The sequence below is a fragment of the Sceloporus undulatus genome, chromosome 4, assembly GCF_019175285.1.
Source record: "Sceloporus undulatus isolate JIND9_A2432 ecotype Alabama chromosome 4, SceUnd_v1.1, whole genome shotgun sequence".
Taxonomy (NCBI): domain Eukaryota; kingdom Metazoa; phylum Chordata; class Lepidosauria; order Squamata; family Phrynosomatidae; genus Sceloporus; species Sceloporus undulatus.
Window position 1 is genome coordinate 137,825,165 of NC_056525.1, and position 13,251 is coordinate 137,838,415.

General features: G+C 42.9%; 1 protein-coding gene across 1 annotated transcript in view; it reads left to right on the plus strand.

Moving 5' to 3' along the window:
- The first annotated feature begins 310 nt into the window (after nt 1-310).
- SYNDIG1 (synapse differentiation inducing 1) overlaps nt 311-13,251 on the plus strand; it is a 36,017-nt gene continuing 23,076 nt past the window's right edge. Inside the window, exons 1-2 of the mRNA XM_042464569.1 lie at nt 311-396; nt 9,844-10,402. Coding sequence (XP_042320503.1) covers nt 9,929-10,402 — 474 coding nt within the window. The 5' untranslated portion in view covers nt 311-396; nt 9,844-9,928. The remainder of the gene's footprint in view (nt 397-9,843; nt 10,403-13,251) is intronic.

The following is a 13,251-nucleotide window of genomic DNA, read 5'->3' on the forward strand; positions in this document are numbered from 1 at the left end:
TAAGAGAAGCTAAAGACACTCATTGAAATGCATGCTTCTGGGTCATGTTCCAAATGGAGGACAGCCCAGGAAAATGGAGGGCACGACCCCAAGAAAAGCTAAGTGTAGATGTCTGCTTCTTGGTCCTGCTCCCACTGGAGGTTATTGTGGAATCCCTCCTGGACAGAAGGCTGAAGTGGAAGACGGGTCCGGGAAAAGGAGGACGGGTGTGCAGTGCAGCCAGTGAAGCTACTGGGCTTGAGGGAGTCAAGAGGGCTGCCTTTAGGACCCAGGGAGCCCTGCCTCTCTCTCGGCGCAGGGCTGTAAATCCCTGCTGTCAAGGCAGCTCTAGCCGCGGCTGCAGCGTTAGCATCACCATCAGCATCATTGCTGCCTGGGATCCCAGTGCCTCTGGAGGTGAGTCCGGCAGGGGAGGGATCGGGTGCTCCAGGAGGACAGCTAGCCACCCCACCTGGAGGACGGCCCGGGGAAATGGAGGACAGGACCCCCTGCGGGGCATTTCTCCATCCCTGCTGCTTCCTCTGGCTCCAAATGGAGGACACCTCCCCGGGGAATGGAGGACAGGACCCAGGAGAAAGCTCAAAGGCACTCCTAAGGAATGCCCTGCTCCTTGGCCATGCTCCAGGTGGAGGACGTAGGGGGATCCCGCAAATGAAGGACGGGTCCGGGAAAAGGAGGACGGCCAGGTGTGAAGGGAAGCAGGGCTGCGGGAAGCGGAGGCGGCCTTGGGGCCAGGCGTCCTCCTTTTCCAGGACATGTCCTCCATGCCAGCCTTCTGTCCAGGAGGAGTTCCAAGAGGTCCTCCATTTGGAGCACGACTTAGAAGCATTGCTAGGAACGCTTCTGGCTCGTGTTCTCCATTTGTCTGGGCCGTCCTCCATTTTTGCAGGGCCTTGTCCTCCTTTGTGGTGAGGACCTCAGCTCACCCTGCTCTGGGAAAAGACCAAAAGGCACTGCTCCACTTTGCCCAGACCAGGCGTCCTCCTTTTTCAGGACACGTCCTCCAATTTCAGCCTTCTGTCCTGGAGGCATTTCAAAATGCCCTCCATTTGGAGCAGGACTAAGAAGCATGAACTTAAATATTTGTATGAGGTTTTGGGGAGTGCTTCATAGTTGGTCGTGTCCTCCATATTTTTATTCCATGTCCTACATTTCACTGTGCCTCGTCCTCCTTTGCAGCTAGGATCAGGACCAGAGTGGCCAGGGTCTCAAGCCAAAGGTCTGCAGCTCTCGAACCCAGGACCTTGGAGTCCAGGTTCCCGCCTTAGCTGCTCTGAGTCTGGAGTTTAGAGTCTTAGCTAGAGTTGGAAGAGAACCCAAGAGTCACCAATGCCATTCTGCCAGGCAAGAAGACCCAACCAAAGCACCCCCAAGAGATGGGCATCCAGTGGTTCTTTTCTTTCCTCCATGCAGGTTTTGAGATGCGACACTTCTGCATCACCTTTTGGCACCTACTAAAAGGAAAATGGCATGGGGTGGCAGAGAAGATCTCTGTTTGGATCCTGCTCTGCCCTTCATGTCTCTGCATTGGTCCTAGGAATTCATTCAGGGGATTTGGGGCTGATCATGAGGCGAGGGAAGCCTGGCCCAAAGGTGCCCTCAGTGAGACCATCATACTGGTGGCAAAAGTGCAAAGAGAAACACGACAGTCCATTCCAGATGTGCCCACCCTGGAAGAAGATTGCGATGCCATGGGTCCCGGTGTGATGGTCTCACTGGGGACACCTTTGTGCCCATGATGTGCCCACTCTGGAAGAAGACCCTCTCTCCCTGTAATATTTACAGTGGAGAACGCGCTGTTAGAAATGCGTTCCCCTTGGCTGTCATTTCTGGCCCAGGATTTGTCAACTTCATCATAGAGCATCCTTTGGAACAAATGCAGAAATGGAAGAGAAGATGAGGAAGAAATCCCCTTTGCCCTCTTCATATGAGGAAACTTCGTAGGGAATTGGAAATGCATCATCCACAGATCGAGGGCCGGCGTGGAATAGTTTCCTGAGTGCTGGACTATTGGAGGCCAAGGTTCACATCCTAGCTCTGCCCTAAGAATCTACTGGGTGACCTTGGGTGAATCACACACTCTTAGCCTCAGAGCGAAGCACCTCTGAAGAAGCTTGCCAAGAAAACCTACAATGGGGTTGCCATACGTCGGAAACGACTTGAAGGCACACAACAATAACAACAAATCCACACATTTCACTGAATTTAATGGGGTATTTCTCTAAACATGAGAGTCAGCGTGGTGTAATGGTTTGAGCTGGAGAACAGGGTTCGAATCTCCGCTCGGCCATGAAACCCACCGGGTGACCCTGGGCAAGTCACACTCTCTCAGCCTCAGAGGATGGCAATGGCAAACTTCTTCTGATGAAATTTGGCAAGAAAACCACTTGATAGGTTGGCCATAAGTTGGAAACGACTTGAAGGCACAAGACAGCAAACGACATCTCTAAACATACTTGAGTCTTTGCAGAATTTGTGGTTTATTTTATTTTCTAGTTGCTGTCATGATTTAGGGCAGTGGCTCCCAAACTTTGGTACCCCAGATGTTTTGGACTTCATCTGCTAGAATTCCTGAATGTGGGCCAAGGTGGCTGGGACTTGAGGAAATTAAATCCAAAACACTTGGAGGATCAACATTTGGGACCCACTGATTTAGAGGTTTGCTTCTCTTCTCTTATGAGTGGATATCCTGTGTCCAGGACAAGGACAGATCCAAGACAATCTGCTAAAGTTACTCAAGATTATCTATTTGTCAAGATTATATATTGGTCAGGTGGGAAACTCAAGATACAGTACAATGCAAATTGATACCCACTTTTCTCCCTTTTAACTACCCCTAGTAGGGCCGTAGTTACTAGTACTCCACTAGGACCTGGGTTTTCTTTGCATTTTCAAACATGAGAGCCAATCCAGCACAGTATTAAAGAGATGGAACTGTGAGTCAAGAGGTACCAAGAGGTTTCCTTATGCGAACCGTTATGTTCTCAGCCTCTGGCTCACAAGCACTGGTGACAATAGCAGTTGTAAGGCTTACTGAAAATAATCACGGTGAAGGGCTTTAAATGGTCACACACACATGTATATATTTCTTCATATTATTATTTAGATGTGATCGTTGCAGTGTGAACATCAGTTCGTTGTTGTTGTTGTTGTGTGCCGTCAAGTTGTTTCTGACTTACGGCGATCCTGGCATGGTGTTTTCTTGGCAAGTTTCTTCAGAGGGGGAGGGTTGCCCTTGTCATTCTCTGGGGCTGAGAAAGTGGGACTTGCCCAAGGTCAGCCAGTGGGTTTTCCACAGCCAAGCCGGGATTTGAACCGTGGTCTCCAAAGTACTAGTCCAACACTCAAACCACTACACCACACTATATTCACACAAAGGGAATTCTCCTCACTGCAAGGTTTGCATGCACAGACACACATATACACATGTTTCAGGATAGTCCTTGGGTGGGGTCGTGGGGCTATAGTGGGAGGGAGAATTTCTCTAAAATGGAATAGCATAGATTCCCCACCACCATCACTACCTTCTCCACACACATGCTATAGGTTATGTTGCTTTGGAAAGGCTTTTGGAAGAGGGTTGGAATTCCCCTTGAGTAAATGTCCTCATACAAGCATGGCCTTGGATAAACCCATTATGTTATTATATCCATATTAAATTAGATACTTAGATACAGAGTTCTAAAGCATTATTGATTGCCAATACAGAGCCAAAGAGTCCTCTTCTGCTGCTGCATGTTAATCAACTCTTTCAAGAGTTAGAAGAGGGAGACCTTTGTCCAAAGCACACTGCAGAAATAATCCAGCTTGAGACCGCTTTAACTGCCCTGGCTCAGTGCTAGGGAATCCTGGCAATTGTAGTTTATTGTGGCACTAGAGCTCTCTTACAGAGAAGGCTAAATGTCACACAAAACTACCATTTCCAGAATTCCCTAGCATTGAGCCAGGGCCATTGAAGCAGTCTCAAACTGGATGATTTCTGCAGTGTGTTTTGAACCTTAGTGCACACATGGTATTAGAGTGAGGTTGTCTACAGAAACATGCCAAACTGCAGCTTCCTGCTCATAGGAGTTTATCACACGGGGACAATTGCAAGTGTAAATGGGATTTATCCTGTTAAAATCGCGCATTTGCGATTAAGATTTTAGCATGACGTCATGATTAAAGTATCATTATCTCGGGAATATCCTGTGAAAATCATTCAGTTGCACACATTCACAATGAAGGTTTTCACACGACGTCACAATTAAAAGCGATTAAAGTGCCTTTAACTCGGTGGTAATGTGGCAATAAATAGCAACAAATCATTCATGGGGAAATCTCGTTAATAATTTGTTGCTGTTTATTGCCTGGTTATTCTCTGGTTATTCCTGGGATAATAACTGCTGTATGTGAAAATCTTAATCACACTTTAATAGTAATTGCACAATTTTCATGGGATAAACCCATTTAAACTTCCAGTTTCCTCCCGTGTGATAGTGAACATGTCAAACAACCTGTGTGCCATGAAGAGGGAATGAATGCCCAGCTGGCCAGACCTGCGTTCACTCCATCTCCAGCATACATAAAGGAGCCATTCACATATGAGTCTTCAAATGAGGAAATTAGATGTACTGTAGTTCCATTCATGGTCAGTAAAGACAGAGAGGAAAGGCAAAGCTTCCAGGTTTAGCTTAAGTTATCTCTTGCTTTGCTCTGAACTGGGGAACATGAATTCCAACATGCTGACCCAGTATCTGTTTAGGTAACAGTGTTTTTTCATTTGTGTTGTGTGTGTGTGTTTGTTAAAATCACTAGGAAATAGCTGCTCTCAGAGTAAACAAATCATATTTGCATTTTAACACTTTGGTTCTGCTACTCGTGGTGCAAATGGTGTTATGTGTGGCGTGTGCCCCATCATCTTTGCTTTCACAGTGGGCCCTTAGTATCCACTGGTACTTGGACCAGCCGTGGATACTAAAATCTGTGGATGCTGAAATCCCATTATATACAATGGCATAGTAAGATGCTGTCCCTTATATAACATGGCAAAATCAAGGTTTGCTTTTTTGAAATTTATATATTTTAAAAACATTTTCAAACCATGGATACTTGAATCCATGGATATGGAAGGCTGACTGTTCTGGCTGCTGTTTGAAGGGAATGTGTTCCTCTTTGCTGCATTTCAAAACGAACGTGGGTTCAGACATGTGTTTCCTCCTTATGAGGGCAACAGGTAAATCAAAACTTACAGCATTTGACATGCACATTCTCAGTCTGGCATGACTGATGTACCATATAATTGATACACTAACTGGCCGTGCATGAATAGTTGAGGATGTGTTGTAGATGCAGTGGGAATTTTAAGTATCCCCTGGGCCCAAATTGCAATATTACACAGGAGATATGAAGGGTATTTGAAAAAGGATTCCTGGAAAAAGGTTGGTTGTTCTAATGGTTTTCAGCAACTACTGACCCATATCCAGCTTATTTGCACACAGGCCAGGATGGCAGAGCTTGCTGATAAAACATCTCACAACATCTGAGTTAAATAAAATATATTTCATGTTTAAATGGAACTGCAGTTAGTTTCAAACTGGAGACTAGTTTTTTACATTAGTTGCGAATGTGCAATTATGTAATAAGGAATATTAATTGGATTAAAATGTGTTACAGATCTATCTAAACATGTAGAATTTTTTTTGTCAGTGTTCACTGAAGGATTGTTGATTAAAATTACATGTATAGAAATGTTATTAAAATTGGGAAATGGTTTGGGTAATTGTTTTTGAAATAAATGGGAAAATGTGTTTGGGAGGCATTATTGGAACAAATGTGATTATTCTCATTTATGCACCAGCATTGGCTCCATGTTTAAATATTACAGAAAATCAGTTCAGTCAGCCCTCCATATTCACATATTCCTTATCTATGGACTCAACCATGCATGGCTTGAAAATGTAAATTTCATTTACATTTAAAAAATTCAAAATGGTTTTGCCATTTTATTTAAGGGACACCATTTCACTCTGTCATTGTATTTAATGTGACTTGATCATCTATAGATTTTGATATTCATGGGAACTCCTGGAAGGAAACCCCATCAGATACCAAGGGCCAACTGAATATGATACTGTACAGAAACCCTGTGAAATTCATGGTGACACAGTGAGTAGACAACTCTCAGGTCTTCATGGCCCAACTCTTCACACACTCTTCTCACTATGTTCTCTCTTTCAAAAACACATACTTTTGTTACTATGATTCATTAGTTTCATTTATGTCCAATATTCTTTGTGAATCCTTGTTGTAGTGTAGCAGGTTCTTCTTTTCTTAGTCATTACAGTTGGAAGGTACAGGTATGTGAGACTATTGTGGGCGCGTTGATCATATGTCAGGGACCACTTGAATCTTGCAACACTAGCATTTGAAAATAATGGAGTAAATGATGATTGCAAGGCAGAGTATAGTATGTAAAGTATTTATATACTGTAATTACATTCTCTGTTCTCATTTTTTTTTATCTCAAGGAGGATTAAAAGCTAAATTCAGAAATAATTTTCAAACATTATTACATCCAAATCTGGAATTAACATACATGAAAATCTACTTTTTAATATTTATTTATTTATTCTGTTTCTTTTAAGGCCTAGCACTCAGTAAAAAAAAGTTCTTCAACACAATAAGCTGAAGCCAATATGCACTGAAGTACACATACAATTAAATGCAACACAGAGAGAAAAGAATCAGCACTGCACAACTGAACTGAGCTGTTGATCGGTCCAAAACCCAGTGTTAAGTAAGGAGATACAACAGGCTTCTTTAAAATCCAGAATTTAATATGCAGTTGTAGAATGATTGAAACTATATGTAAGTGTGTGTGTGTGGGGGGGGGGGGGGGAAATCAAGAGGTGAAAAGTAATTTTTATGAATACAAGGATAAAGGTAATGGTAAAGGTGAATGTCTAGTCATAACCGAATGTAGGGGGCAATGCTCATCTCCATTACTAAGACGAAGAGCCAGCATTGCCAAGGACTGCTCTGGTGGTCATGTGGCCAGCATGACTGCACCAAATGCTGTTACCTTCCCACCGAAGTGGTACCTATTTATCTACTTGCACTTTTACATGCTTTTGAACTGCGAGGTTGGCAGAAGCTGGGACTAGTGATAGGAGCTCATCCCGTCATATAGCACTTGGGCCTCGAACTGCCAATCTTCCAATCATCAGAATTGGTGTTGTAACCACTAAGCCACCACATCCCTGTAAGTTTTAGGATCACAAGGATACAAAAATCTTAAGGGGAAAAATATCTGAGGTGAGGAATTCCCTCAAACAGCCAATTCATGAGCTGTCTTACAATTTATCCTGACAATGGCTATCAGATTGTGGAAAATAAGAATATGGCACACACTAATATTACAGCTCATCCTTAAATTTTATATGTACATTTATTATATGTGTTTACATATAATACTATGCTAGTACTAAGCCTGTGAATATCCAGGGCCTTACTGCTGTGGGCCCTGGATATTCACCTGAGAGGCTCCATTTGTGTAACAAAATATGGTTCAGCTCCTAGGCCCATTGCCTGGAGACTGCCTAGAGATGATGGGTATTGGAGTCCAACAGATCTGGAGGACACCCAGTCAGGGAAAACTAATATAAGAATACAGAAGGTGGCCATATTTTTAGTTATAATATGTGCCAAAACATGCCTAGAAGTAGCACTCCTTTTGAATCACTAATGCAGAACAGAGACTTGAGGAAATACAGAAAGGTAATCAGAAAGTGTAAGGCTGCTAAAAGAGTGCTTACTCTTACATTGGCTTCTATGCAGTTTTCCCCACTGGGACTGCAAAAATGTTAAAACAAATTAGTGCAGGAACAAAAACTTACCACTCCCCGGGAAGAGTACTCTATATCTCTTACCACCTCTAATTATAGCAAAGAAACCCTTATGATGAAATCCCACAGTCTCTCCATTTCCAGATTAGGAGTCTGATTATGAAGGAAGGTGAGAAAAAGCATAACATACAGACCATGCTTAATGCGGGGAACTGCTTTGTCAGAGATATTCTAATACAACTGCAGCTGTGCAGTTTCATCCGTCTCCGCACAGCTGTGATAGGAGAAAACAGCTCTACGGAATGACTTCAGTCTCAGAGCTTTCAACAGAATTGGTCCTTTGTTGGGCATGATCTAGAAACTTCTTGTTTGGAAAAAGATGAATACTGATGCATGCAGAAAGTTAATTTCAAATATACGTGTTCACAACCTCTGCAATGTGGATCAGGATTTCTAACTTGCTTGTGTTAATGGTTCCTGTAAGATCTTTGACCCTATGAATGAACCACTGTGTGAAACTGAGCCCCGATTTCTATAATAAATTAATCTGCAGATTAGTTTTAGGTTCACAGCTGATTGTGTAGTAGCAGTGCCAAGTGTGTGCCTACTACAATGAGAATAAGTACTACTTAAATGTTTTGCCATTCCTGTGAGATTTTTCCCATTTCACAGAAATAAGAGCATGTATGCATTTGTCAGTTGAATAATATTGGGCATTGCTAAACCAGCAGATCTGATAGTACTGTTTTGGCACTTGAATATTTGTTGTGATCTCTGCAACAGTATAATCTGATTCATACTATCTTCAACTTTACATTGGATTAGATCTTAGACAAATGTAAAATAATGACGTATCTCTTAGATGGAGACAAAAGAGGTTACAATTCCTCTCAAAGTATTCACTTTTGAAAACTACATCAAGGTTATTTGCTGATAATAGCATGTTTTAATAGGATGCTTTTGTGTTTGTTGTGGTTCTCTTGTATTCCTGTTGTTTTTATTTTCTCTTTGCATATTGCTTTTTACGATAACATTCATATCATTTTATTTGTTCTGAATATTAACAGTATTAGCTCTTGACAGTTAATGTGGCAGTCGTTTGCAACTATGTGGTCCTTTTTTAAAAAGTTCAAAGCATGATGAAGTTGTGGATTCCACACTTTCCACTCCACTGGAAAGAAATATTTACTAAATCAGTTGTGAAGGCCATATGTAGAGATATTAAGAGTGATGGCTGTAGTAGTGTTGACAGTAGTCAGGGGTGATGGGGTGAGCTCCTGTCACTAGTCCCAGCATCTGCCAACCTTGCAGTTCAAAAGCATGCAAATGCAAGTAGACAGGTATCATTTCTTAGTGGGAAGGTAACAGTGTTTGGTGCAATCATGCTGGCCACATGACCACTTTGGACAACGCTGGCTCTTTGGCTTAGAAACGGAGATGAGCACACCCCCCCCCCCCTACAGTCGGTTATGGCTAGACATTCATGTCAAGGGACTACCTATACCTTTAATAAAATCTTTACGTAACTCTATATTTTGATTTTGCATACAAACAGCACAACTGCTTTGTTTTTTTATAGCCACCTATTAAAACGTACAGATGGCAGAGCTGTAATTTGAACCAAAAACTTACTGGGCCAAACCTCCATCTTTTAGCCATGATGTGACAGTAACACTGTAGTAGTATACTGTATACAAAGCGGTCTTGTAGCAACTTTGAGGAAAAGAGGTTTGTTAGCATAACCTTTTGTAGACTGTCTACTTCATCAGATGTGTCACTAATGATATGACAGAGGTCCTTATAGTTTATTGGTGTGAAATAATTTTTAGCATTATTTCTTGCTCATTAACCAGCATGATTTCCACCAAATGCCCTAGAAATGTGATTTGTAAGAGCTAAATTTATTTTCAGCAACAAAGAGCTTTTATCAGATGATCACTACAGAGCTGGATAGAGATTTCTTTCATGGTAATTTGCATCTTTTTCTTTTCTTCTCTCCCCTCCCATCTCGCCTCAGGAAAATGGGATCAGTGAAACCTATGTGATAATCATTGCAGGAACTCCAGTTCATTGCTACAGGAGCAGAGAAAAAAGAACACACGATGGATGGCTTAGTTGAGCAGAAGAGTGCCGTGCTTACGCACCATAAGGATGCTGATACAAAGAAGAGGAATGGGTTGATCAACACAAGGAACTTAATGGCTGAGGGCAGGGAGGGACTGGTGTCAGTGTATCCAACCCCCCAGTATCAGAGTCGGCCAGTTGGGACTCTCTACTCTCCAAACTACTCCAGAAATGACCCAGTGCAACAGCTCCTTGACCCCAGTGCTTTGCCACAGACAATGGAATCCCGTTATCATCCTAACATCATTCTGTACTCGGAAAGCATGCTGCGGTCCTGGGGAGAAAATATGAATGCAGAATGCTGTGAAACAACTTTCATTGAGGACAAGTCACCCACCAAAGGCAGCCTGGATTATCCTGATGGCAAATTTGTCACTCTGTCCACAGATGAGATCAAGATCCATACTCTGTCTTATGATGTAGAAGATGATGATGACTTCCAGGAACTAGAGGTCAGCCAATTCTCTTTCCTAATGTTGTCAGTTGCATGAGTATCTATGTCAGGAAAACAAATGTGTTGCAGGAAACAATTAATAAGGTAGCACCCACCACAGAAGATGCTACTACCTGTTCCTCTCTGTAGTCACTGATCAGGGTTCATGCCCTTCCAGTTTGTCTCCCTCTCTGCATCAGGCATGGGTACATCCTTCAAGTACTCCCTGTGCAGAGACAGATGCAGCAGAATTACCCCAACCTAGAGAATGGTTCTTATTGTGGCATGTCGAGGCTTGCTTTCTTCCCACCACAAGGCCCATTCAGAATAATAAATAATAAAATAAAACTTTTATTTATATCCTGCTTTTTGTTACAAAACAATCAAAGTGGTTTACATAGTTAAAATCATCCAATATACATATAATATCTCAATATCCCCCTCCAGAAAATTAAACATAGTACAGTTAAAATTACGTTTTAAAATAAACTATTAATAACAAAATAAACAATGGGCAGAGTGGTAGTGTGAAATATAAGTGTGTTCATTTATGGCCGAGGTTCCTATTCAGGAAAGGCCTGCCGGAAGAGATCCATCTTGGCAGCTTTTTCAATGCTGTCTAAAATGGTGATTTGACGGATCTCCTCTGGCAGGCCATTCCACACTCAGGAAGCAGTTGCAGAAAAGGTCCCCTGGGAGGTTGCAGTTAGTCTGGTCTTTATAAACTACAATAAGTTTCTTCCAGAGAACCTGAGTATGTGGGGTGGATTATACGGAAGTAGGCAACCCCTTAAATAGGTTGGACCCAACCTTGTACTGTGCCCAGAAACCAATAGGCAGCCAGTGGAGTGATTTTAAAATAGGTGTTATATGGTCACTTCTAGTTTTTCCGGTGACCAACCTGACTGCCATATTTTGTACTAATTGTAGTTTCTGGACTAAGAAGTTGTGTATTTAGAAACTCTGCAAGATGGGGTGGGGGGAACTGTTCTTTGAGGACAGGTCATTCTTATTTTTGCACACTACCACTTTTGTGGTACAAGAAGGGAATATATGTCCAGATTTAACTGAAAGAGAAAAAAAGTTATCTTCACCTTTCATAACCTCAGGAAAGATTAGCCCATTTACCACACTGATGGATGGTACAGGAAAACAGGTGGTGGAGCTTGGAATGAATGGCAGGAACGTAGGTTACCAAGAGGCCAGGATCATTGCACCTTTAGTAGTTGTGGAGAAGAGAACATTTCAGGAGGTGTAGGTTGCACAATAAACTACATCTATCAAAATTTCTTCTTCTACACATCTGTTAAAGGTGCAAGAGCTCTATCTTTTTTTACATTTGGTCACCTTGCACTAGGAATGGGGAACTCTTTTTGCCCCAGGGCAGAATTCCATTTCACTTCTTGTTGGCTTCATTCTGGTAATAAGTGGGACCAAAGCTAGTACTGTATAGCCATGCTGGCAGGGGTGCTGGACGTTATAGTCCAAAGTAACTTTTCCAAGATCAGAATTAGTAAGTGAAAAATGGAGATCTGTTCAATGAAAGAGAAAAATAAAACAGGGCGGGTTTTTTTTGGTTGCTTCTATTTATTTAGATATATAAGGGAAAACCATTTTCTGTACTTACAGAATACAGTCCAAAGAATATATATATACACACACACATATATATTCCACATGATTTCAGTGGAGACATTTCAGATTGCAGTGTAAATCACACCAGAACAGCAATTCAAGTAGGCAGTCTTTGGAAAAATGCTGTGCTCCGCTTTCCTTAGTCAGAGGTGTTATTTGTGTTTGTGTGTATGTGTAGGTAAATGTTGCGGCTTTGGGGAACCAAAACATGTGCACTATATAGCTGTTTTGTGGTCTGCACAACTTCTGGAAAATCCTGGGTGAAGTTGTGCTGAAATCCTTGCTCTTCAAACTTCTGAGGCTGTTTGAAATGTTATTTTTTGGACTACTGCTCCCAAGAAAGGCCATGTTAGCTGGGAGATTCTGGGGATCATATTCTACAAAAAGTAGTTTCCAAGTAGTTTCTTTGGAAATACTCAGGTTAAGTGTCTTAGACCCTTATCACACGAGCAAAATTTGAAGTTATCCCAGGGTCAGTGTGAAGGCAATGCAGGGGCAATCATGGGGTTTCAAGCAGGAGCCATCTTAAACACAATTGGGGGTCATTCCAGGGTTAGGTAAATCCTCTTTCCCCCCGAATTTACCTAATCCTGGAATAATAATAATAATAGGTTTTATTTATATACCGCCCAATCACTGGGAATCCGAGCGGTTTACAATAGAGGGGATAACAGACAGTTCCCTGCCCACAGGCTTACAATCTAAAAGACACGACACAAAAGGAGAAGGGAATGGTGAGGGGGGGAGGGAATCAGGTCCAGCATTCTTCTCTCCCTCTGAGGCCTGGACCAAGGCAGATGGACCGGAGGGAGGGCTCTTCTTCTTCTTCAGGCTAGCCCCTGATGGAACTGGGCCAGCCTACTCTCTCCCTCAGAGGCCGAAAGATGACAGTTATGGAGGGAGGAGCCTCCTTCTTCAGGCTAGCCCCTGATGGAACTGGGCCAGCCTTCTCTCTCCCTCAGAGGCCGAACAATGACAATTGGGGAGGGAGGAGCCTCTTTCTTCAGGCTAGCCCCTGATGGTACTGGGCCAGCCTTCTCTCTCCCTCAGAGGCCGAACGATGACAGTTAGGGAGGGAGGAGCCTCCTTCTTCAGGCCAGCCCCTGATGGTACTGAGCCAGCCTTCTCTCTCCCTCAGAGGCCGAACGATGACAGTTAGGGAGGGAGGAACCTCTTTCTTCAGGCTAGCCCCTGATGGAACTGGGCCAGCCTTCTCTCTCCCTCAGAGGCCGA